This window comes from Salvelinus namaycush, chromosome 14 (assembly GCF_016432855.1).
Source record: "Salvelinus namaycush isolate Seneca chromosome 14, SaNama_1.0, whole genome shotgun sequence".
Taxonomy (NCBI): Eukaryota; Metazoa; Chordata; class Actinopteri; order Salmoniformes; family Salmonidae; genus Salvelinus; species Salvelinus namaycush.
Window position 1 is genome coordinate 36,268,773 of NC_052320.1, and position 27,687 is coordinate 36,296,459.

General features: G+C 43.1%; 2 protein-coding genes across 2 annotated transcripts; one reads left to right on the forward strand and one right to left on the reverse strand.

The window, feature by feature from the left end:
• Window positions 1–274: 274 nt before the first annotated feature.
• Window positions 275–4,546, reverse strand: LOC120058730 (gastrula zinc finger protein XlCGF57.1-like). Its single transcript, XM_039007472.1, has 2 exons — window positions 4,513–4,546; window positions 275–2,047 (listed from the first exon to the last, which is right to left on the reverse strand). Exons 1-2 carry the CDS (start codon window positions 4,544–4,546, stop codon window positions 798–800), a joined length of 1,284 nt encoding a protein of 427 aa, XP_038863400.1. The 3' UTR covers window positions 275–797.
• A 15,095-nt stretch (window positions 4,547–19,641) lies between these two features.
• On the forward strand, window positions 19,642–27,576 carry chdh (choline dehydrogenase). Its single transcript, XM_039008530.1, has 8 exons — window positions 19,642–19,755; window positions 20,398–21,158; window positions 21,849–22,000; window positions 22,072–22,201; window positions 25,136–25,270; window positions 25,448–25,590; window positions 26,317–26,419; window positions 26,641–27,576. Exons 2-8 carry the CDS (start codon window positions 20,420–20,422, stop codon window positions 27,057–27,059), a joined length of 1,821 nt encoding a protein of 606 aa, XP_038864458.1. The 5' UTR covers window positions 19,642–19,755; window positions 20,398–20,419; the 3' UTR covers window positions 27,060–27,576.
• The last annotated feature ends 111 nt before the right edge of the window (window positions 27,577–27,687 follow it).

Sequence of the window (27,687 nt, forward strand, 5' to 3'; positions counted from 1 at the left end):
CATTCATTAACAATGGCCTTATTTTCAATTCCCTCTGCAACTCTTCCAACTATTTACTTTTTTCACAACTGCGCTAAAACATTTAAAACAAAGACATAGTAAAATAAATAAAAGTAAAAAGATATTTCATGCTGAAAGCTTCATATTAAACACCAATGGTATTCACTAAATTGATGTGTTATATTTAGGATCATGTTTTACAGATAAGTCATTCAATTTTTTTTATTTTAAAATCTTATTTTATTATTCTATATATTTTACATGTGATGAAAATTCCATGTAGATAATAGGCAGAATCTACCGCACACTCAAAATAAATTAGTGAAGGTGCTGGAAGGAAAATATCTCCACACACTTCCAGTCATCAATCAAGTTAAATCAAAACTTTATTTACATACGTATTACAAAAGTATCCATTATAGGTTTATTTATCTGAAACCCACAGCATTAATGATCCAGAGTTGCTTTGCTTTTCCTAAAAGTGTTGTCCACATCCTGCCTTTTTATTCCCATCTACTGACAGATCTCTATGTCCTAATTACATTTGTCTTTCAGTTTTCATCCTATTTTCTTTCTTTGTGGACGTGCTTCAGCAGAGAAGCCTTATGAGTGAACATTTTACCACAGACTGAGCAGCCATGTTGTTTCACTCCTTTGTCAGTTTATGAGTGGTTAGATTCCCCTTGACACTCAATCTTTCCTGCAGTCATCACATTAAAAGTGTTTATTACTTCTTTGAGTCAGTATGAGCCTCTAGGTCCCCTTTCTGACCGAAGCTTTACTCACAGTCACCACAGCTAAATGGTTTCTCCCCTGTGTGAGTCCGTTTGTGCACAATTAGGTTCCTCTTGACGCTGAAGCTTTTCCCAGTCACTAAAGCTAAACGATTTCTCCCCTGTGTGAGTACGTATATGCATGGTTAGGGTTTTCTTGCGATTGAAGCTCTTCCCACAGTCACCACAGCTAAATGGTTTTTCCCCTGTGTGAGTCAGCTTGTGCGTGGTTAGGTTCCCCTTGACAGTGAAGCTTTTCCCACAGTCACCACAGCTAAATGGTTTTGCTCCCGTGTGAGTCAGTTTATGCTTCATTAGGTTCCCCTTGAGACTGAAGTTTTTCCCACAGTCAACACAGCTAAATGGCTTCTCTCCTGTGTGAGTACGTATATGCATGGTTAGGTTCTCCTTTCGATTGAAGCTCTTCCCACAGTCACCACAGCTAAATGGTTTTGCTCCTGTGTGAGTCAGTTTATGCTTCATTAGGTTCCCCTTGAGACTGAAACTTTTCCCACAGTCACCACAGCTAAAATATTTCTCTCCTGTGTGAATCCTCATGTGCCTGGACAGATCTCCTTTGTATTTGAATGACTTGCCACAATCAGGGCAGGTGCAGGGTTTCTCCATGTGACAGAGTCGGACATGGGCCTTCAGTGTACAGGTTTTGCAGAAGCAGCATTCGCTGGGTCTCTTCTTGTTTAGAGTTACATGCCTCAGCAGGTCAGCCTTTGGAGCAAACATTTCACCACAGTCACAGCAGCGGTGAGTTTTTCTAGACGTCGTGTTGGGTTTGGAAGAAAGTTTCTCCAGTGGTGGGTGGGGATCCAATGGTGGGCTGCTGTCAAGTCCTACTGGGTCTCTGCTTATGGCTGAGCTGTGGCTGGAGGCATTGTTATCATTATCTGGAGGGTTACGGGGAATGGCGAGACTCTTTAGGTGAGTCACAGTGCCAAAAGGTTTGAGATCCACTGGTATAGAGTCACACTCTCTGTTCTCCACAGTCTGGGTTTGGGGAAGAGTCAAGGACCAAAGTGGGTCCTCCTGATCACATTCACTTTTCACACAGGAAGGAGTGAATTGGAACTCTATGATATCAGCCTCCAGCCCTTGAAGCTGCTCTTCCTCCTGACTGGTCCTGACTTCCTCCTGTTCCTCTTTAATCTGTGTGGGCTCGGGGTCCTCCTGCCCCAGACTGGGGCTCCACTCCTGCTCACAGTGCTGCTGCTCAGGGAGAACCTCCTCTTCAGAGACAGCGAGAGAGAGCTGCAGGGAGTCTGTAGGGAAGGGGAGGAGGAGCAGAGGTTAGCTATACAGGAGTTAAGGTAGGCCTCCGCGCTACAGCATACAAAAGAAAGTAGGATGGGTGCCCGACAACAATGACAAATATCCAACAAAAGGGCTTACCAAGTAAAACGTCCAAAAGGACTAATTCGAGGCAGAAAGGAGTTGGAGCACTAAACAAAAAAGGCAGAGATGAGTTTCTTATTTCCCACTTCAATCCATTGTTCAGGATGAATTCAAGGGACTGACATTTCGATGTCAAGCTGATGTCTTCCCCAGAGTGACCTGACCATTGTGCTTAGCTCCTATTAATAGCCTGGTGACCTACTGAGACAAGACAATATAAAAAATAACACGATTCAAGATAAATAGCAAATAATAGCACAGAAGAAGAAGAATCTGGTGTCTCTTGGATCAATAGGCCATGTCAAAATATATATATACAGTACCAGTCAAAAGTTTGGACACCTACTCATTCAAGGATTTTTCTTTATTTTTTTGTACTTTTTTTCTATATTGTAGAATAATAGTGAAGACATCAAAAATATGAAATAACACATATGGAATCATGTAGTCACCAAAGAAGTGTTAAACAAATCAAAATATATTTTATGTTGGAGATTCTTCAAAGTAGCCACCCTTTGCCTAGATGACAGCTTTGCACGTGGGGACAATTTTTCTTCAATTTGCAAAAGGCTGAATGTAGCTCACTGGAGAAAGCATCCGAGCGAGCGAAACAGCGCTCCTATGTCTCTGTATGTGTAGGCCATCTATCTGATGTGGTCTGGTCATAAAGAGTATGACATTGTTGATGCCAGTAGCATTGAACACAAGGGAAGCCAGACTGTCAAGGTACACAATCTGACATCTCGCTCTCTGACCCTCAGAACTGGAGCTCCACAAGGCTGCGTGCTGTCCCCTCTGCTCTACTCCCTCTTCCCGAACCAGTTTACATCTCAGGAGACCTCAGTTAAGGTCTTTAAATATGCTGACGACACTACCATAGTCGGCCTCATCACAGACAACGACGAAACACAGTATCGCTGTGAAGTGGCTCGGGCGGTGACGTGGTGTAAGGACAACGACCTCATGCTCAACGCTTCAAAAACTACAGAGATAGCAATAGACTACAGGAGAAGAAAGAACCTCAAGGCTCCCGTCATATTCACTGACCAACCAATAACACTGACAGATTATTTCAAATTAGTCGGCACTTACATCAGCGACTTACTGAAATGGGACATCAACTCCAACCACATCATCAAGGCCCAGTAGAGACTGTATTTTCTAAGACAACTGAAAAGGTACAGGGTTAAACAACAGCTGCTGGTTCAGTTTTACACAACCATCATACAGAGCATTCGCACGTCATCCATTACAGTTTGGTATGGGAACACGGGTTGTTGATATTACATGTATGAATTGTGGTGATGCTATTCTAGCTGCTTTGTACTAATTGTGAATGTAAACCCTGTATACGTTAAATGAACGTGGGTGAATGTTTGTATGAGGTGAGGCTGGGGTATATATGTATAATCGTCACGTCAGAGCTAACATGCTGTACTGTAAACACATATCACCAACCTTGGTTGCGTGGCAATAAAGTATCTTGTATCTTGAAGCCAGCGAGCATTTGGCCTCCCTTGATTAAAAACAAAGTATAAAATAATAGCCCATCAGCATTGAGCTAAACTGAGTGAGCTCAACTGTGAATGGTCCTGGCGCACCCAAATAAAAAGTGTCAAGGGAAGCCAGTTTGGATTTGGCTTCACTCCTATCACAGAGAAATACATAATCGAGAGAAACAACTTGAATTGTTGCATCTCAATGTGTTGTTGTACTCTGGTGGCTAGCTAGCTACTAGCTAAACTTGTCCCTTTCCTAAATTAGCCATGGATGGAGATAGGGATTTGGACTTGTGGTTTTACTTAATTCTCCGTGCTGGCCAATGATTTTAACTGCGATTCTGATCCGACCATAAAATACATTGTGCCACTGGCCTGAGAGGATGGAAGTTCAATATGTAGCTAGATGTAGAAGGCTAATGTTAACTATCTAACATTGCCCATGAAAGGAAGTTAGGCTAGCGAGCAAGTATTTTAGCCAAGTAGCCTCGGACAACAAAAAAATAAAAGCGTGTACTGTATGACAGAGTCATAGGCCGTTTTGTCAACATGAAAGAGGAGGGTGGCATTGGCCCTTGGCAATCAACCGTTCTCTGTCGTGGATGATGTTGGCTTTCGCCGACTGGTCGAGCACCTCGAGCCCCGGTACACACTACCAAGTAGGCGCTATTTTTCAGTTGTTGCCCTACCGGAGTTACACAGTATTGTTGAAACGCACATCCCTGAGCTACTTGCTACTGCTATTAGCTTCAAGACTGACATTTGGACCAGCGATGTCAGCCCCATGAGCATGCTGAGTCTGACAGCACAGTGGGTCGACGAGGATTTCGTACTGAGGAAGTCCCCGCTTGACTGCCACACCACCATTACCACTCCTTCGCTTGGAGTTTTGCCGTGATCACAGAGCTCAACAGTGCTATAGGCTACCAGGTCGACCAACGCCAAGACTGACAGTACACGCTTGACTGTGCCAGTAAGATAGCTTCATATAGGCGGGAGTTTCGAGCCCGGACCTTGATAAATATTTAGGCGGGAGTCTCGACCCCAAAGCATGACAGGTTGGCGCCAACAGTAAGTATAACTTTCTCTCAAAGCATCCGAAGCCGATACTGAGGCAATCGAAAGAATACACGAGACACACCAAAACAAAAAGCTATTTTTTGTTACCTTTGTCTTGGAATACACCTCTCTTATGTGAAAATCCAACTCCCAGCCTTAGATGAGCATACACTTTCGCATGTTTTGCTTGGGAGCTGAACATGCTCAAGCGGCTGCACAGGGTAGCAGCTCTTGCACTCACTGTCAAAAAAACAATAGCATTGAAATCTCGACTTGCACGCTTTGGGGGCGGAGCCTCCGGATATTTATCAGATGAGTCTGCTACACAGATCAATGATCATTCCAAACCACTTAGTCTCCGCCCAATAAATCCCATCAATGATCCTCGCGTAGGCACAAATCTCAATGCACAGAGATGTGCAAGGAGATTAAGTCACTGGACAGTTGTACGGCAACCATAGGGTCTGCCTTCGAGCACATTCTGGCCAGGATTCCCCTGCCGGTACCAAACCCAACCCTTACCTCTGAACAGAGCGTGGTTGTTGAATCGGAAGACACTGATGTCCTGTCCACAAGAGCCTCCCACTCTTATGACACAGACTATGAGCACTCTGATGCTATGTACCACAGCCCTAGCATCGTCCAGTTTCAGCCACCAGCTTGGCAGTGACGGTCGACCAGAAAATATCCTTGTCTGAAATCTTTGAGAGGGCAAGCAGGAAGCTCAATGTGGAACATGCACCTACTGCCATGGTATCCACATCCAAGTTTGATGAATTCAGTTCTCCTGTTGTTCAAAGACTCTGTGCGTGAGCTCCAATGCACTTGGAGCACGCCAAATGACAAAACCCCTGCCATGCCAAGCATATGCTCTCGCTTAGATACAGTTCATGGAGCAGATGAGAATGGTTTTGGCCATTTCCCCCGTTCAGTCAGTACAACCAGGGATTGGTTCACCACAGTGGACCGGAACGACGCATACATTCATATCCCAATTCTACCAGCACACAGAAAATAACTGAGATTTGCCTTCGAAAAACATGTTTTTTAGTTTTGCGTTCTACCATTCGGGCCTTTCGCTCGCCCCTCGCACTTTCAAAGTGGATAAGCTCAGTGCTAGCTCCTGTTCAGAGAACTCTTTCCCAAGTTCATTGTTCATCCCAACTCTGAGAGGTGATGTGAGACCATGGATGTGTATGCCAAGGATTGATGATCCTGCACATATTAGCCAATCGTCTAAGTACTTCAGGACCCTGACTCCTACGTTTCTCTGACTCCTACGTTTCTGTTTCTCAAACCAGACACTCTAATGTACTTGTCCTCTTGCTCAGTTGTGCACTGGGGCCTCCCACTCCTCTTTCTATTCTGGTTAGAGCCAGTTTGCGCTGTTCTGTGAAGGGAGTAGTACACAGCGTTGTACGAGATCTTCAGTTTCTTGGCAATTTCTCGCAGGGAATATCCTTAATTTCTCAGAACAAGAATAGACTGACGAGTTTCAGAAGAAAGTTCTTTGTTTCTAGCCATTTTGAGCCTGTAATCGAACCCACAAATGCTGATGCTCCAGATACTCAACTAGTCTAAAGAAGGCCAGTTTTATTGATTCTTTAATCAGAACAACAGTTTTCAGCTGTGCTAACATAATTGCAAAAGGGTTTTCTAATGATCAATTAGCCTTTCAAAATTATAAACTTGGATTAGCTAACATAACGTGCCATTGGAACACAGGAGTGATGGTTGCTTCGATCACGTGGACAGGGATATGTTCCGGATAACCTCTGACAATAACGTTGATGTATACGCTGACTCGGTAAGCAACTTTATTAGCAAGTGCATCGGAGATGTCGTACCCTCTGTGACCATTAAAACCTTCCCTAACCAGAAACCGTGGATTGATGGCAGAATTCGCGCAAACTGAAAGTGCGAACCACCGCTTTTAATCATGGCAAGGCGACCGGAAACACGACTGAATACAAACAGTGCAGCTATTTCCTCCGCAAGACAATCAAACAAGCAAAGCGTCAGTATAGAGACAAAGTAGAGTCGCAATTCAACGGCTCAAACACGAGACGTATGTGGCAGGGTCTACAATCAATCACGGATTACAAAAAGAAAACCAGCCCTGTCGCGGACATCAACGTCTTGCTCCCAGACAAATTAAACAACTTCTTTGCTCTCTTTGAAGACAATACAGTGCCACTGACACGGACCTCTATCAAAGCCTGTGAGCTCTCCTTCTCCGTGGCCAATGTGAGTAAAACATTTAAACGTGTTAACCCTCCCAAGGCTGCCGGCCCAGACGGCATCCCTAGCCGCGTCCTCAGAGCATGCGCAGACCAGCTGGCTGGTGTGTTTACGGACATATTCAACTAATCCCTATCCCAGTCTGTTGTCCCCACATGCTTTAAGATGGCCACCATTGTTCCTGTTCCCAAGAAAGCTAAGGTAACTGAACTAAATTACTATCGCCCCATTGCACTCACTTCCGTCATCATGAAGTGCTTTGAGAGACTAGTCAAGGACCATATCACCTCCAACCTACCTGACACCCTATACCCATTCCAATTTTCTTACCGCCCAAATAGGTCCACTGATGATGCAATCGCCATCACACTGCCCTATCCAATCTGGACAAGAGGAATACCTATGTAAGAATGCTGTTCATTGACTACAGTTCAGCATTTAACACCATAGTACCCTCCAAATTCATCATTAAGCTCGAGACCCTGGGTCTCGACCCCGCCCTGTGCATCTGGGTCCTGGACTTTCTGACGGGGTGCCCCCAGGTGGTGAAGGTAGGAACCAACATCTCCACCCCGGTGATCCTCAACACTGGGGCCCCACAAGGGTGCGTTCTCAGCCCTCTTCTGTACTCCCTGTTCACCCATGAGAGCGTGGCCATGCACGCTTCCAACTCAATCATCAAGTTTGCAAACGACACTACAGTGGTAGGCCTGATTACCAACAACGACGAGACAGCCTACAGGGAGGAGATGAGGGCCCTCGGAGTGTGGTGTCAGGAAAATAACCTCTCACTCAACGTCAACAAAACAAAGGAGATAATCGTGAACTTCAGGAAACAGCAGAGGGAGCACACCCTATCCACATCGATGGCACAGTAGTGGAGAAGGTGGAAAGTTTTAAGTTCCTCGGCATCACGGACAAACTGAAATGGTCCACCCACACAGACAGAGTGGTGAAGAAGGCGCAACAGCGCCTCTTCAACCTCAGGGGGCTGAAGAAATTTGGCTTGTCTTCTAAAACACTCACAAACTTTTACAGACGCACAATCGAGAGCATCCTGTCGGGCTGTATCACCGCCTGGTACGGCAATTGCACCGCCTTCAACCTCAAGGCTCTCCAGAGGGTAGTACAGTCTGCACAACGCATCACCGGGGGCAAACTACCTGCCCTCCAGGACACCTACAGCACCCGATGTCACAGGAAGGCCAAAAGAATCATCAAGGACAACAACCACCCGAGCCACTGCCTGTTCACCCTGCTATCATCCAGAAGGCGAGGTCAGTACAGGTGCATCATAGCTGGGGCCGAGAGACTGAAAAACAGCTTCTATCTCAAGGCCATCAGACTGTTAAACAGCCATCACTAACATAGAGAGGCTGCTGCCAACATACAGACTCAAATCTCTGACTACTTAAATAAACAGACTCAATAAAGGTATCACTAGGCACTTTAAATAACGCCACTTTAATAATGTTTACATATCCTACATTACTCATCTCATATGTATATACTGTATTCTTCACCATCTACTGCATCTTGCATATGCCGCACGCCATTGCTCATCCATATATTTATATGTACATATTCTCATTCATCCCCTTTAGAGATCGACCGATTGTGATTTTTCAACGCCGATACCGATACCGATTATTGGAGGACCAAAAAAAGCCGATACCGATTAATCGGACGATTTTTTAAATATATTTGTAATAATGACAATTACAACAATACTGAATGAACACTTATTTTAACTTAATATAATACATCAATAAAATCAATTTAGCCTCAAATAAATAATGAAACATGTTCAATTTGGTTTAAATAATGCAAAAACAAAGTGTTGGAGAAGAAAGTAAAAGTGCAATATGTGCCATGTAAGAAAGCTAACGTTTAAGTTCCTTGCTCAGAACATGAGAGCATATGAAAGCTGGTGGTTCCTTTTAACATGAGTCTTCAATATTCCCAGGTAAGAAGTTTTAGGTTGTAGTTATTATAGGACTATTTCTCTCTATACGATTTGTATTTCATATACCTTTGACTATTGGATGTTCTTATAGGAACTTTAGTATTGCCAGTGTAACAGTATAGCTTCCATCCCTCTCCTCGCCGCTACCTGGGCTCGAACCAGGAACACATCGACAACAGCCACCCTCGAAGCAGCGTTACCCATGCAGAGCAAGGGGAACAACTACTCCAAGTCTCAGAGCGAGTGACGTTTGAAACGCTATTAGCGCGCACCCCGCTAACTAGCTAGCCATTTCACATCGGTTACACCAGCCTAATCTCGGGAGTTGATAGGCTTGAAGTCATAAACAGCGCAATGCTTGAAGCATTGCGACGAGCTGCTGGCAAAACGCACGAAAGTGCTGTTTGAATGAGTGCTTACGAGCCTGCTGGTGCCTACCATCGCTCAGTCAGACTGCTCTATCACATCATAGACTTAATTATAACATAATAACACACAGAAATACGAGCCTTAGGTCATTAATATGGTCGAATCCGGAAACTATCATCTCGAAAACAAAACGTTTATTCTTTCAGTGAAATACGGAACCGTTCCGTATTTTATCTAACGGGTGGCATCCATAAGTCTAAATATTCCTGTTACATTGCACAACCTTCAATGTTATGTCATAATTACGTAAAAGTCTGGCAAATTAGTTCGCAACGAGCCAGGCGGCCCAAACTGTTGCATATACCCTGACTCTGCGTGCAATGAACGCAAGAAAAGTGGCACAATTTCACCTGGTTAATATTGCCTGCTAACCTGGATTTCTTTTGCAGGTTTAAAAATATATACTTCTGTGTATTGATTTTAAGAAAGGCATTGATGTTTATGGTTAGGTACAGTCGTGCAACGATTGTGCTTTTTTTGCAAATGCGCTTTTGTTAAATTGGCGAAGTTGGCTGTCTTTGTTAGGAAGAAATAGTCTTCACACAGTTCGCAACGAGCCAGGCGGCCAAAATTGCTGCATATACCCTGACTCTGTTGCAAGAGAAGTGACACAATTTTCCTAGTTAAAAGAAATTCATGTTAGCAGGCAATATTAACTAAATATGCAGGTTTAAAAATATATACTTGTGTATTGATTTTAAGAAAGGCATTGATGTTTATGGTTAGGTACACGTTGGAGCAACGACAGTCCTTTTTTGCGAATGCGCACCGCATCATTATATGCAACGCAGGACACGCTAGATAAACTAGTAATATCATCAACCATGTGTAGTTAACTAGTGATTATGATTGATTGTTTTTTGTAAGGTAAGTTTAATGCTAGCTAGAAACTTACCTTGGCTTCTTACTGCATTCGCGTAACAGGCAGGCTCCTCGTGGAGTGCAATGTAATCAGGTGGTTAGAACGTTGGACTAGTTAACTGTAAGGTTGCAAGATTGGATCCCCCGAGCTGACAAGGTAAAAATCTGTCGTTCTGCCTGAACAAGGCAGTTAACCCACCGTTCCTAGGCAGTCATTGAAAATAAGAATGTGTTCTTAACTGACTTGCCTAGTTAAATAAAGGTGTTACTTTTGAACAGTAGTGTATGTGTATATATTTTTTTATGCATTATTATAATTATGAGTGGTCTGGGGTCCTAAGCGACTGCTTATGTTGCTTCTGCCTGGAGCGTGCCCTGGTTATATGGTTAATTATCACACTCTGTTTTCTGAAATACCTCTTTGGTACAGCCTCTCCCAGCCTCTTTGGTGACCCGTTACGAAAATGAAAGAAAACGTTCTCTCTGAGTAGAGTTTCCTAATGACAAGTCTTTCACTTGGAGTAATGAGGCCCGCTCCAGACAATCACGCATAGATTTTTGTCCGGTGTCTAAATGTTTTAATGATCAGGGTATTTCTGTTAACATCCTTGCCACTCCCCTTACTGATCATAGAGCTATTTATATTGACATTAAACTTTTAATCTCTGATTATGGCCTTGGCAGAGAATCCTACTGGAAGCTTAATATCTCTATATTAAACCATGAGTTGGTCAAGATGGAGATAACCAATTTAATTACAAACTTCTGGAACAAAGCTATAAATGACAATTCATACAGTAATAACTGGGAGCTTTTTAAATATGAGGTTAGAAAATATTTAAGAAAATATGGGAGTATTCTTGCCAAGACGAGGAGAGCTGAGGAAGAAAATGTAATTACTAAGGTCACCTCTCTTGTTCAAAAGCCTGTTGAAAGTCTCTCAGAGGAGGACAAGTCTGTTCTGTTTGAGCTACAACTTGGATGATATGTATAAACTGAAAGCAGAGGGAGCCTTTGTCAGATCTAGGAAGAAGCTGCTAGAGGGTGAACAAAATTCATCAAATTTTTTCAGGTTAGAAAAATACCACTCTAAAAATAATACAATTCAACAATTAAATATGAATGGTCTCATCACAGATGATCCCAAATTAATCTCTAACTTTAGCTGCAACTTCTACATGAATTTATATAGTTCTAAGTATTGTGAGGTTTCCTCAACTCTTTTTTTGGACTCTCTGGGGGATGTGAAATATATTGGGGAGGCTGAGAGGGAACAGTGTGATGACCCTATTACAGTTGAAGAGATAATTTATTCTATTGAACAACTTTTAAAAAATAAGTCTCCTGGGACTGATGGTATATCTGCTGAGTTTTACAAAACTTTTTGTCAACAGTTAGCCCCATTTCTGTTGGAGGACTTTTCTGAAAGCATTGTAAATAATGCTCTCCCTCCCAGTTTGACTCAAGGTCTGATTACATTAATACCTAAGCCATAGAAAGACTTGCTTCTCCTTGATAATTGGCGTCCAATCTGTCTGCTCAATAACGACTACAAAATATTAGCCTCTATATTTGCAAAAAGAATGAAGGCAGTATTAGACTCAATTATAGAAGAGACCCAATCTGGCTTCATGAGGAATATACATATATCTAATAATATCTGACTGGTGTTAGACTATTCTGATCTAATCTTCCAAGATAGTTTTATTGTCTTCTTAGACTTTTCTAAAGCCTTTGATACAGTGGAACATAATTTGTTCCACTGTATCAAAAAAGGTTGCCCAATTTCACCTTACCGCTTCCTGCTTGCAACCCAACTTCTTACAAGTTTTGTTAAATCCAGCGATATAAAAGGGATCTCTATTGCTGACAGAGATATTACCATAAGTCAGCTTGCAGATGACACCACCCTCTTTTTGAAAGATGCTGACCAGATTCCTAGAGCAGTCAATGTGATAAATATAAACATTTTCCAAAGCATCTGGTCTTTGTGTGAATTGTTTGCTGTTAAAGACTGCGTGATACCCTCTTTATGCAATATTCCAGTAAAGGAAAAAGTAACATACCTTGGGATTACCATATCTAAGGATCAACAGGAAAGATGCTCATTAAATTTCATACCTATTATTGAAAAAAACGAAAAGAAGCTGAACCATTGGTTGCAGAGGGATTTATCCTTGAAAGGTCGAGTATTGCTTTCTAAAGCTGAAGGTATCTCCAGACTTACTTATGCAGCCCAGCCCCTACATCTTGACAACATAATAGGTAAAGTGGTTGACCAGATGCTTTTCAACTTCATCTGGAAAAATTGTACATATTATATTTGGAAATCTGTCGTTATGAACACATATGAATATGGTGGTCTCAATTTTTTAGATTTTCCTACTTTGAATAATACTTTTAAGATAAATTGGGCTCAACATTTCTTAAACATTCCAACTTCAATTTGGAATTTCATCCCTCATTATATCTTCTCCCATTTTGGTGGCTTAAATGTTATGTTACTTTGTAACTATAACATTGATAAGTTTCCTACAAAATGATCTGCTTTTCATAGACAAGTATTCTTAGCATAGTCGTTAATATATAAACATAATTTTTCCCAGCATAGGTATTTCATTTGGAGCAATAAGGATATTTTGTATAGAAAGAAGTCTTTATTTTTTAAGAACTGGTTCAATAATCATATCCTGCTGATGAGTCAACTTTTTAATGCAGAAGGATTGTTACTCAATTATGAGTAATTTTTATCTCGTTACAATATCCCTGTTACACCTAGAAAGTTCGCCATAGTCTTTGATGCTATTCCAGTTGACTCTCCAATAGGAAAAATGTGTTTCTCCTTGCTCCCTCGGAACTATTTGTGCTTTACTTGAAAGGGATATTGCATACATTTCTTATGTCACAACTTACTGGAATACATTTGTCAATAATATCTGTTTGGTTAAAAAAAAAGTCTGGTTATTACCACACAAATACCTGCTTGTTAACAAGGTCAAAGAGGTCTCTTTCAGAATGATCCATAAGTATTACCCTGCGAATCATTACCTGACTAAATGTATATTAACTGAACTTTTTGTGTTGAGCATCCAGAAACAGTTTTGCATTTATTTTGGCATTGTCTACATGTAAAAAAAATAATGGAAAGATATTCATAGTTTTATAATTTTTAACATTCTTGATGACTTTTGTTTTTTATGGGAGAATGTGCTGCTCGTTTTCCTTAACTATAATAATGATAAAGAAAAACAATTTTACTTCAAAAATCTAATTGTGCTAATGGAAAAATGTTATATTCATACATGTAAATTCACTAATAAAAAAACACTCGTCCGTGTTTTCTATAAGGAATTCAAGCATTCTACATTCTTCCCATGGGTCGCTCTCTAATCAGAGAACCACGGTTACATCCGTAAACAAACGTTTTTGCGACACAGACATTGTTTTTATACATGTACGGTAAAAGTTTAAAAACAACTCCTTAACATGGTTGAAATGGTGATCGCTGGTAGCTTAAACAGTTAATTGATTGAGTAGAACTATCTATCAGTAGATTAGCATACGAACCTATTCTACATTGTTTTATCTCTGGCGTGGTCCACAGCAATCTCCGTAGCCGATCATTCTCCTCCTGGTACTCCACTACCGTTTTCTCAACTGCCCCGAAAATCTCCACGGCAGCCGCGGTTAAACGCTCATTTAAAAACACACGCAATAACTGTAGTTGATACATTTTCAGTCGAATGTGAGTTAGGTAGGTAATTTAGTTCAGACAGTAGGCTATGTCCTTCTTTAGTCCACACAATTACATGCAACATCAATACAGACCGAATGGGTTTGTGCACAGGCGCACTTCACAGAGGAGGCGTTCCCTAAAACGTTCTACAACACGCCAATAGGATCTCGCTAGCTTGTGCTTGGCTTTATCCACCTACTTGCTTGTTCTTTCCACTATGCTTCATTTGCACCCACTAAAAGACACAGATGAACTATCTTGGGTTAGTTATAGATATATTTGACAAAGTCGCCTCCAATGCTACTTCCGTGGGGGTTTACTACCGTGCAAGGCATCCTACAGACCAGTAGTAAAGGGAGACGATAATTACAGTGCCTTCAGAAAGTATTCCTTCGACCTCATGGCCTGGTTTTTGCTCTGACATGCACTGTCAACTGTGAGACCTTAAATAGACAGAAAAAGGCTATATATCCGAATGCATTTTTTCCCAAATGATTTTCTTTTACAATTTAGTACAAAACAAAAATAACAAACAAAAACAGCTACCAGACATATGAAGTGAAGTATTGCCTAAGCAAGACATGGGACAAGAATAGAAGAACACTATGACAGTTACAACAAAAAATAAGCGTTCCTAATCAGTGATCACAATCAGTCCAGAAAGTCAGGAAACGGACCCCCAAATCTTGAAATCTTCTGGAGGAGTTAGTCCTGATTTTTTTTTTTTTTTTAATGTTCGATGTTCATCTTTTCTGCTTGCCATCTACGGAAGCAAGGGGGATAGCTAACTTCCATTCTGTGAGGATAATTTGTTTTGCAGCCACCATTCCAAACATCAGAGCCTGTTGTTCCTCACAGGACGATCTTAGAACAGACTCTGAGCAGCAAAAGAGAGCGAGTTCTGGGTCAGGTTCAATGGCCTTCTCATATACCTTTGAATACCAATCAAAGATGTTCCACCAAAAAATACTATTTAGGGGGCAGAGACAAAAAAGATGAGTAAATGAATCCTCTGAAGCTTCACATTTGTCACACAGTGGGGAGACCTGGGGGTAAATTCTATGTAATTTGGTTTTGGAGTAATGAAGTCTATGCATGACTTTGTATTGTATTAATTGATATTTTCATTGATTGAACAGGAGTGAATTCTAGACAGGGCTTCTCCCCATAGATCATCTGAGATCTCAATACTGAACTCTTTACCCCAGGTCTCCTTGAGATGACTAGTATAGTTGGAGACAAACTGTGAGATGAGGTGTTTTGAGTTGGGAGGGTGCTGTAGCGGACCAAAACGAATGTTGTACAGGGAGGGTATCAACATTTTGAAATGTCCCTTTGATATAGTGTCTGAATGGTAAATAACATAAAATATAATTGAGAGTTTGAATGTATTCTTTAATTGGATGAATGATGCTAATTGCTTATCTATATATACGTCTTCAATTGTGGCCAGTCCCTTCTCCTTCCACTCAACAAACACCTTATCAGACCTAGAAGGAACAAAAGACGGATTAAGCATATCAGGGTGTATACAGAGGTACCTTATAAACATGCTTAATCTGGTTGAGAATTCTTGAAGAATTTCTCAAAACAAAGTTGTTGCCTGTCAGTTTGTTTGGGCACTGCTTTGGAGGAAAGCAAGGCTGGAAGAGAGGGATGTGTTACAGACTTGACTTCCATATTTAGCCACAGGGGGGCAACCGTGTCCAATTTAAGACACCATGCCACTCAGCGAAAGCTAGCAAAGCTCTTTGGAAGACATGGTTTTCTGCAGGGTACACCACGAGCACTGAAAACAAGTACCTCGAAGGCCTTGGGCAGCTTAGTGAAGTGGGAATTTTACTATAAAACAAAGAACATAAGAGAGGTGGTAGGTAACTTTGGAACAAACATACACAGAGAGAGCAGGCCACCAGTGCCACCAGCTAAGTATCCAAGACTGACTATTAGAAGGCTTGCTGGTTTTCCCTCGTCATCAATCTTGTGGAAAGACTCTTCCTCTTGATCCACTTGGAAAGGCACAATAAAAGGGAACACAGTTTATGTCAAATCAATTTTGCCACCGAGACAGCTGAAGAAACCTTTGGGTTTGCACAACCAGAAATTGTCTCAGGGAAGCTCATCTACATGCTCGTCGTCCTCACTAGGGTCTTGACCTGACTGCAGTTCGGCGTCATAATCGACTTCAGTGGGCAAATGCTCACCTTCGATGGCCACTGGCACACTGGAGGAGTGAATCCCGGTTTCAACTGTACCAGGCAGATGGCAGACCTTGTGTATGTTGTCATGTGGGTGACCGGTTTGCTAATGTCAACATTGTGAATAGAGTGTCCCATGGTGGCGGTGGGGTTATGGTATGGGCAGGCATAAGCTACGGACAACAAACACAATTGCATTTTATCGATGGCAACTTGAATGCACAGAGATACCGTGATGAGATCCTGAGGCCCATTGTCGTGCCATTCATCCGCCGCCATCACCTCATGTTTCAGCATGATAATGCACGGTCCCATGACGGAAGGATCTGTGCACAATTCCTGGAAGCTTAAAATGTCCCACTTCTTCCATGGCCTCAATACTCACCAGACATGTCACCCATTGAGCATGTTTAGGATGATCTGGATCGACATGTACGACAGCGTGTTCCAGTTCCCACCAATATCCAGCAACTTCGCACAGCCATTCAAGAGGAGTGGGACAACATTCCACAGGCCACAATCAACCGCCTGATCAACTCTATGCAAAGGAGATATGTCGCTCTGCATGAGGCAAATGGTGGTCACACCAGATACTGACTGGTTTTCTGATCCATGTCTCTCCCTTTTTTTTTAAAGGTATCTGTGACCAACAGATGCATATCTGTATTCCCAATCATGTGAAATCCATAGATTAGGGCCTAATGAATTTATTTCAATTGACAGATTTCCTTACATGAACTGTAACTCAGTAAAATCTTTGAAATTGTTGCATGTTGCATTTATATTTTTGTTCAGTGTAGTGTAAATTCCATCAGTATATGCTAATTATTTATGTTATTATAATAAATAAAAAAACGAATATCACCATTAAATTGACAGAGGAATAAAAATATATAATAATAATACTTTAAAAAAACGTAACATATGGTACATTCATTGCATGTCGTATACTTTGAATATTCACCTATCGCCGGTGGCGGGAGATTGTAAGCAGTGATGATTGGCTGGATACCTGGCTCTGCAGGTGCAAGGTGATAGAACCACAGCTGTATGCAAAAGAGAAATGATCTCAATGAGTTTTACCTGAACATAATACAGAGAGTTAGACATTTGCAAATAGACCTTTCACTATTCCAATTATTCAGCAATACAGCTAATGATTGTGATTTTAAGTTTGCTGTAAAGGAATAGGCTATAGTAGTCCCACCTGTTCGAGACCACTGAGGTCAACTTCTCCCAAAGGTGGTTCATAACGACAGCGGTATGTATTGCCATTTATATGGGTCCAAGTTCATGTGAGATTGTGAATGCTTTCTGCAAACATTATGATGTGTTGCTATTACATGCATCACTGTAAATTCACCAAATCGATTTATATCATGCATTTAATTCATATAAGCTTTCCCTATTGTATATGTTGATGACCTAACTTATGTTCAGCCGAATAGCCCCCCAGTCTTCAGGCAGGAGAGCAACTTTGAGTGCACACAGATGAGAAGGACTGGCCTCAGGAATCTCTGTCCATTCCGGTGGTATCCCTTGTGGAAAAAAATAACCCATTATTTATTGACAGCGTCCCACTTCTGACACCAATGTAGCGAACATCAATAGTGCCCCTTGCAGGTCCAGAAACAGTTTATGTACTAGAGAGACTAATTTGGCATATGTGGATTATAGTTTCTCCTTGTCCATACCTTCAAGGTGAGAACACAAATATTTTGTAATCTGAGTGAACCATCCCTGGACTACTAACTCACCATCTTCTAATTTCTCACAGGTAACACTGTAGATTTTAAATAAACAACAATTCAAAAGATGAATATTGCATCAAAGCTTTTTCACATAAAATGTGCCTGTTTTTTATAGGATAAATAAAATTACAATTGAGGGTGATGGCTGTGCAGTAAGCAATACAATCAAAATCAAGGTCCTCATGATTGAAAATGATATAACTTTAGTCATCTGTAGTTGCAAAATAAATATCACGTGAAAGAGTCTGCCCTATAATAAACTCTTGAGAGCCTCAAATCCATCCGCCTACTGAAGATGAGTCTTGGTTAAATATGAGGACAAGCTACAGTATGTACCGTTAGGTGCGCTTGGCACCCGGAGCTCTGGATTGCAGGGTCCCATGGCAGGACCAATGATGTGTATGAACCCTGCATGACTACCAGGGGGCGCTGTTTTTAAGCCACACCACAGCCATCTTGGTAGTCCTCCGTTGTAAAAAAATATTTTGGAAGCTATAGAAATGCATTTTTTAAAATCTACATTCTTTTTTGACTAGTTTATTATATTACATACACCTTAATGCATACATTTAAATTATATTATGTTAGCTAAACATATATATATATATATATATATATATATATATATATATATATATATATATATATAAAAACATTTTCCTTAAACAATTTTTGTTGTTGTTGAGAGTACAAATGTTACTGTCCTCACTCTGTCTATACTCCGATACACAGCATTAGCAATCCAGATGATTGTGGTCTACAGGAAAAGGAGGACCGAGAACGCCCCCATTCTCATCGACAGAGCTGTAGTGGAGCAGGTTGAGAGCTTTAAGTTCCTTGGTGTCCATCACCAACAAACTAGAATGGTCCAAACACACCAAGACAGTCGTAAAGAGGGCACGACAAAGCCTATTCCCCCTCAGGAAACTAAAAAGATTTGGCATGGGTCCTCGGATCCTCAAAAGGTTCTACAGCTGCAACATCGAGAGAATCCTGACCCGGTTGCATCACTGCCTGGTACGGCAACTGCTCGGCCTCCGACCGCAAGGCACTACAGAGGGTTGTGCGTACGGCCCAGTACATCCCTGGGGCTAAGCTGCCTGCCATCCAGGACCTCTACACGAGGCGGTGTCAGAGGAAGGCCCTAAACATTGTCAAAAACCCCAGCCACCCCAGTCATAGACTGTTCTCTCTACTACCGCATGGCAAGCGGCACCGGAGCACCAAGTCTAGGACAAAAACGCTTCTCAACAGTTTTTACCCCCAAGCCATAAGACTCCTGAACAGGTATTAAAATGGCTACCCCCAACCCCTCTTTTTAGCTACTGCTACTCTCTGTTTATCATATTAGCATAGTCACTTTAACCATACCTACATGTACATACTACCTCAATCAGCCCGACTAACCGGTGCCTGTATATAGCCTTGCAACTGTTATAGCCTTGCTACTGTATATAGCCTCGCTACTGTTATTTTTCACTGTCTTTTTTACTGTTGTTTTTATTTCTTTACTTATCTATTGTTCACCTAATACCTTTTATTTTATTTAAAAAATTGCACTGCTGGTTAGCGCCTGTAAGTAAGCATTTCACTGTAAGGTGAAACACCTGTTGTATTCGTCGCACGTGTCAAATAAACTTTAATTTGATTTGAGGTGTTATATATGTTGTTGGGTAGGACAGACCATTGTGGGACCGTTACCACTTTGCTGTTCCCGGCGCGCATTGCAAGCCAAATCAAGCATCCCATGGCAAGCAGACCGTAAACTCCGCCCTCTTGTCTCTGCAGAGTCTGACAGTGTTGAAAGATATAGGTCGATGCGATCAAGCATAACGGTAAGTAAACACGTTTTTTTCACCCGTTATTTCCATGTTTAACCACATAAAGTGGGCGAAGTTTAATGACACTTTGTGTTAACCACAACCACAGTTCGCAAACTTCTTCGCCGTTTTGTGAATTGCTGTGACCCCACTCCACAGTTTTATCGTCTTATTGCCTGCATCTTTTAAAAATCATAAGTGTGTTTTTATTGACACGTACAAAAAAACGTCATTGCAAAAAAATATAGTTGATGCAAACATCTCTCTTTTTTTGAGAGATTAAAGTTATTTGCTATGTTGAAACTGAAACTCGAGAAGGAAGGCGTTAATTCCACCTATCTATAGCCCCTCCCAGTATAGTGCGTAAAGCCCATACATTATTCAACGAGACTAGCAATATGATACAAGTAGGGTACTGTATCAAGTTTTAATTTGGTCATCCTGTTCCTAGAATCTCAAACTTGTGCGCATCATGTGACAGGCAGTGCATGGACTTTGAGTTGTGCTGTTTTTACAATATTTGTTCCACTAATCTTCTGTTTTCCAAGCATTTACATAATATCCTTGACCTCGGAAGTGATTTGCTTGAAATCATCTGTTATTTTTTCTAAACACAAAAACATGTAATATTTATTTTTGATGTATTTTATTGTGCAGGTGTGCCATCAGAGACATCAGGATGCTCTCTGCAGCTGCTTCAGGCAAAGTTGGGTTCAATATGGGGATGGGTGTGTCAGCCTGGTTAAGAGGGTCCCCCAATGCCCTGAACAGAAGGAGGGACTGGGACCCCTCTCCCAGGTACAGCACCACAGCAGCCAAACCCAGCACCACGTCCTTCAACTATGTCATCGTGGGCGCTGGCTCGGCGGGCTGCGTCCTGGCCAACCGTCTCACGGAGGATCCCCAGGAGTCGGTGCTCCTGCTGGAGGCCGGCCCTAAAGACAGGACCCTGGGCAACGTCCGTCTCTCCTGGAAGATCCACATGCCGGCCGCCCTCACCTACAACCTGTGTGACGAGAAGGTCAACTGGTTCTACCACACCCTGCCCCAGGAGCACGTGAACAACCGGGTGATGTACTGGCCCCGCGGCAGGGTGTGGGGTGGCTCCTCCTCTCTCAACGCCATGGTGTACATCCGGGGCCACGGTGAGGACTACAACCGCTGGCAGAGGGAGGGGGCGGAGGGCTGGGACTACGACCACTGCCTGCCATACTTCCGCAAGGCCCAGTGCCACGAGCTGGGAGGCGACCGGTACCGGGGAGGCAGCGGGCCCCTGCATGTGTCCCGGGGGAAGACGAACCACCCTCTACACCGGGCCTTCATAGAGGCTGGCCAGCAGGCTGGGTACCCCTTCACTAACGACATGAACGGCTTTCAGCAGGAGGGCTTGGGCTGGATGGACATGACCATCTATGAAGGTAGGGGATGAATTAAAGATATGCGCACATAAACTGAGTGTACAAAACATGAGGAACACCTGCTCTTTCCATGACAGACTGACCCGGTGAATTGAGGGGAACGCTATGATCCCGTATTGACGTCACTTGTTAAAGCCACTTCAATCAGTGTAGGTGAATTGGGGGGGGAGACCGGTTAAAGAATGATTATTAAGCCTTGAGACAATTGAGACATGGATTGTGTGCGTGTGCCATTCAGAGGGTGAATGGGCAAGACAAAAGACTGAAGTGCCTTTGAACGGGGTATGGTAGTATGTGCCAGACGCACCAGTTTGTGTCAAGAACTGCACCGCTGCTCGGTTTCACGCGCAACAGTTTCCTGTGTGTATCAAGAATAGTCCACCACCTAAAGGACATCCAGCCAACTTGACACAGCTGTGGGAAGCATTGTAGTAAACATGGGCCAGCATCCCTGTGGAATGCTTTCGACACCTTGTAGAGTCCATGCCCCGACGAATTGAGGCCGTTCTGAGGGAATAAGGGCGTACAACTCAATATTAGGAAGTTGTTCCTAATGTTTGTACACTCAGTGTATGCACACGCCTCTATCTGTACAAGTAAAAGAAGTAGGGAATTGCATTATAAACAGACTTATCTCTTCATAATCTTCTTCTCATCCCCCTCTTTCTCCTACCCCCCCCCCTGTCCAAGGTAAGAGGTGGAGCACAGCCAGTGCGTACCTGCGGCCGGTCCTTAACCGAGCCAACCTGAGGACAGAGGTGCAATGTCTGACCACCAGGATCCTGTTTGATGGGAGGAGAGCTGTGGGTGTGGAGTACACTCAGAACGGGGAGAAGAAGCAGGTAGGTCTTTGGGAAATTCAACAGCCTATATCCCCTCACATATCTCTCTATTCATTTCTTCTCTCTCTCAGGTTTTTGCTGAAAAGGAGGTCATTCTCAGTGGTGGGGCCATCAACTCCCCACAGCTTCTCATGCTGTCCGGGGTGGGCAACGCTGATGACCTGAAACAGCTAGACATCCCTGTGGTCCAGCATCTACCAGGTGACCTAATGACCCCACCTGACCCCCATTGTCATCAAATAACATTTTGTCACATGCGCCAAGTACAACAGGTGTAGACTTGACCGTGAAATGCTTACTTACGAGCCCTTAACCAACAATGAAGAGTTAAAATGTAAGAAGTTGTGCAAATAATAATAGTAACACAATAACAAAGCTATACAAGGAGTAACGATACTGAGTCAGTGTACAAGTTGAGGTAATTTGTACAGTGCATTCGGAAAGTATTCAGACCCCTTGACTTTTTCCACATTTTGTTACGTTATAGCCTTATTCTAAAATTGATGATTTTAAAAAAATGACAGCATCAAGTCTTCTTGGGTATGACACTGCAAGCTTGGCACACCTTTATTTGGGGAGTTTCTCCCATTCTCTGCAGATCCTTTCAAGCTCTGTCAGGTTGGATGGGGAGCGTCGCTTCACAGCTATTTTCAGGTCTCTCCAGAGATGTTCGATCGGGTTCAAGTCCAGGATCTGGCTGGACCACTCAAGGACATTCAGAGGCTTGTCCCAAAGCCTCTCCTGCTTTGTCTTTGCTGAGTGCTTAGGGTCATTGTCCTGTCGGAAGGTGAATCTTTGCACCAGTCTGAGGTCCTGAGTGCTCTGGAGCAGGTTTTCATCATGGATCTCTCTGTACTTTGCTCCATTCATCTTGCCCTCGATCCTGACTAGTCTCCCAGTCTCTACTGCTGAAAAACATCCCCATAGCATGATGCTGCCACCACCATGCTTCACCGTAGGGATGATTCCAGGTTTCCTCCAGACGTTGACGCTTGGCATTCAATTTACCACAGGTGGACTCCAAATTGTCGAAACATCTCAGGGATGATCAATGGAAACAGGATGCACCTGAGCTCAATTCGACTCTCATAGCAAAGGGTCTGAATACTTATGTAAATAAGGTATTTCTGTTATTTATTTTTAATACATTTGCAAAAAAAATGATAACCTGTTTTCACTTTGTCATTATGGGGTATTGTGTGTAGATTGAGGAAAAATGAATATTTAATCCATTTTAGAATAAGGTTGTAACGTAACAAAATGTGGAAAAGGGGAAGTGGTCTGGAATACTTTCCAAATGCACTGTAGGTAGGGGTAAAAGGGACTAGGCAATCAGGATAGATAATAAACACAGTAGCAAGCAGTGGTATGTGTGTGTGTGTTTCCAGTAGCTGTTGAAAAAGCAGCAGCTATTCTTTCTGGGGTCCACACAAAACATAGAACATGAGAAAATACAGAACACTAATGGACAAGAACAGAAACAAATTTAAACTTAGTACACTACGACTAAAGAACAATACGATGTGATCACACTGCACACTGCCATATCCCATCTGGACAAGAGGAATACCTATGTAAGAATGCTGTTCATTGATTACAGCTCAGCATTCAACACCATAGTACCTTCCAATCTCATCATCAAGCTGGAGGCCCTGGGCCTCAACCCCGTCCTGTGCAATTGGGTCCTGGACTTTCTGACGTGCCGCCCCCAGGTGGTGAAGGTAAGAAACAACAACATTCCACCTCGCTGACCCTCAACACTGGGGCCCCACAAGGGTGCGTGCTCAGCCCCTTCCTGTACTCCCTGTTCACCCACGACTGCATGGCCATGCACGCCTCCAACTCAGTCATCAAGTTTGCAGACGACACATCAGTAGTGGGCTTGATTAACAACAACGACGAGACAGTCTGCAGGGAGGAGGTGAGGGCACTCGGAGTGTGGTGTCGGGAAAACAACCTCTCACTCAACGTCAACAAAACAAAGGAGATGATTGTGGACTTCAGGAAACAGTGGAGGGAGCAACCCCCTATCCACATCGAAGGGACAGCAGTGGAGAAAATGGAAAGTTAAGTTCTTCGGCGTACACATCAACGACAAACTGAAATGGTCCACGCATACAGACACTGTGGTGAAGAAGGTGCAACAGGGCCTCTTCAACCACAGGAGGCTGAAGAAATTTGGTTTGTCACCGAAAACCCTGACAAACTTTTACAGATGCACAATCGAGAGCATCCTGTCGGGCTGTATCACCGCCTGATACGGCAACTGCTCCGCCCTCAACTGCAAGGCTCTCCAGAGGGTGGTGCGGTCTGCATAGCGCATCACCGGGGGCAAACCACATGCCTTCCATGACACCTACAGCACCCGATGTCACAGGAAGGTCAAAAAGATCATCAAGGACATCAACCCCCCGAGCCACTGCCGTTTCACACCGTTATCATCCAGAAGGCGAGGTCAGTACAGGTGCATCATAGCTGGGACCGAGAGACAGAAGCTGTTCTTCAATCTCAAGGCCATCAGACTGCTAAACAGCCATCACTAACTCAGAGGCTGCTGCCTACGTGGAGACCCAATCACTTGAACAAATGAATCACTAGTCACTTTAAATACCACTTTAATGTTTCCATATCTTACATTACTCATATCATATGTATATACTGTATTTTATACCATCTATTGCACCTTGCCTATACCGCTCGGCCATCGCTCATTCATATATGTACATATTCTCATTCACCCCTTTTAGATATGTGTGTATTAGGTAGTTGTTGGGGAATTGTTAGATTACTTGTTAGATGTTACTGCGCTGTCGGAACCAGAAGCACAAGCATTTCGCTACACTCGCATTGACATTGCTAACTGTGTGTACGGGACAAATGAGATTTGATTTGATGACTAAAGTCTGTTAGGTTTCATAGTAAGACATTCTCATTGAGGCAAGTTTCCAAAGAAGTCAGTTAGTTATATACAAATAATGAGCCAGTGAAATACATTAAAGCAGCTGTAGCAAAGCTCAAGGACATTCACTAATGATTACATATACAGGGTGTGTGTGTGTTCAAGTTGTGGAGAGTAGTACTGTTTTATTTTTTTATCCTTACATAATTTTGACGTGTGTGTGTTCCTATCTGTAGGAGTGGGCAGTAATCTTCAGGACCACCTGGAGCTGTATGTTCAGCAGCAGTGCACTCAGCCCATCACCCTGTACAAGGCCCAGAAGCCTTTCCACATGGTCAAGATTGGCCTGGAGTGGCTCCTCCAATATACAGGTATAACAAACAAGTACAGCAAAGCTACACAAGTCAAGCAGGTACAAGGTCAAACAAGTACACATGGTAAACACACCACCGACGGTTCTGATGGCTCGTTTTTATTTTGTGAGAATGTAATTTCACTGGAATTGCGTCTAGCATCCAAATTGTTTAACCATGGCACATGCCTCCCAGGATACGGGGCCACAGCCCACCTGGAGAGCGGGGGCTTCATCCGGAGCAGAGGAGGCGTGGCCCACCCCGACATCCAGTTCCACTTCCTGCCCTCGCAGGTCATCGACCACGGCCGTGTCGCCTCCAAGATAGAAGCTTACCAGGTAAGCTGTGTGTGTGGATGTGTGTTTTGGGCATGTCTGTGGACATGTGTGTGTCCTTACACCCAATAAATCTCTCCATGCTGAACACCCTCTTATGTCCATGCTCTGATTCATCCAAGGCTCCGCATGTTGTGAAATGCGTTTCCCACTCATACCCGCACACACGTAGTGCATTCCCAGAGATGCATTCACACTTGTGGTATCAGTTGAAGTGTGCGAGATTTTTAGAACTTTATCACCAGGACTTGCATTTTATTGAACCTTTTCTATGTGCCTTTTTACCTAATTCAATCCATTGTTTTGAATGGGGGCAACAACGGCACACATGTAGTTTGAATAACCCAATTCCTCAGAATCTGTAGCCATTCCTATTGCAATTTATATGGAAATGTTGGAAGTACTTTATCAACCGCTGCCTTCGGTCAGAACGGACAATGTTATTGTCACATTGATGTTTCTAGAGACATTTTCTGAAGCTGTACCACTGCGCCTAGATGAGACATAATGATACTACAATAATTGACCATCTACTATAGTTTGTACAAGTTCACACTCGCATGTACTTAGGATTTCCCCATGAAGTAGCAATGAACCTTAACCTGTTAGCAGATCAGCTTGTGCTTTAAGCAAACTCATTATGTTTGTCGTCATGCTAAACCTGTCACGTCTCTGAAATATGAACTAATGTTGATACTGGAAACCGATTGGCCCGTTTTGATGTGACAGGTTCACGTGGGACCAATGAGAAGTACTAGTATTGGATGGTTAAAGCTGAAGAGCGCCAGCCCTCTAGATCACCCAATCATCCAGCCCAACTACCTCTCAACAGGTAAGTTCTGCCTTGCATATTGTCACCAGACCATGCCTAACAAAATTCTCTGAATGGATTATTTCCCAGACCCAGATGAAGCCTATTCCCAAACTGAAAATCATGCTCAATGAAGAATCTCCATTGAAAATGCCTTTTTAGTCCAGGTGTAGTCTTAATCTGGTTCTGGGAAACAGGCCCTGTGTGGTTGATGACTTGTGTGTCTCCCCTCTCTGCCTCAGACACAGATGTATGGGAGTTCAGGGAGTGTGTCAAGCTTTCTCGGGAGATCTTCGCCCAGAAGGCCTTCGACCCATTCCGGGGGACCGAGGTACAGCCAGGCCCTGAGTGTCAGTCAGACGCCGAGATTGATGCGTTTGTGCGTCACAAGGCAGACAGCGCCTACCATCCGTCCTGCACGTGTAAGATGGGTTCTCCATCTGACCCAATGGCGGTGGTGGACCCAGAGACGCGCGTGCTGGGCCTCGAGGGCCTCCGTGTGGTCGACGCCTCCATCATGCCCAGCGTCGTCAGCGGCAACCTCAACGCCCCCACCATTATGATCGCGGAGAAGGCTGCTGACATCATCAGAGGGCGACCGGCGCTCAGCGACCCCGGGGTGCCTGTGTACCAGCCTGGATCTCTAGAGACCCAGCGATGAGCTTCACACAGACGTGTGGAACCTGCAGCGTTACCATCTCCTAAGGGCCTGAACAGCCAGAGGTGGATGCTAGGTATTCATGTACACATCCGTCTGTCTTTACCGTCAAAGTTTCTATTTTTTATGATTGATATGTAAAAAAAATATTATAATAAAAAAACGCAGCGTAAAAAGTACAGATAAGCCTTCCATTGTCTAACCCGTCCATTGGTGTAAAATTCTGGCAGAGCTTGTACCTTCAAGGTTCTCAGTGGCAGCTGATTTTTTCCGTTATTTAATACTCAGCATCATGAAGATGTAGTAGACTCCGTTGGAAGTCAATAAAGTGCCAAGGCATGCTAACCAGCAGAAACTACAACCCTAAGAATCACTGTTGATTGCAGTGTTCCCTACTTTCCTGATAATGCTGGTTTTCTGTCCAACCCCTCTCTTCATTTACAATGAGAGAGAGCTGGGAAGTCCGTTTAACTGCACTATTGACATTTAATATGAATAATAAATAAAGTAAATAATTCAATTTCTTTGTGGTAAACATTAGATAAAGGTATTAGATAAAGGTAGTTACCTGAATTCAGAAACATTAATCAACCTTTGAAAGACTAAATCATTTCCCAGTGAGTTTCTGATG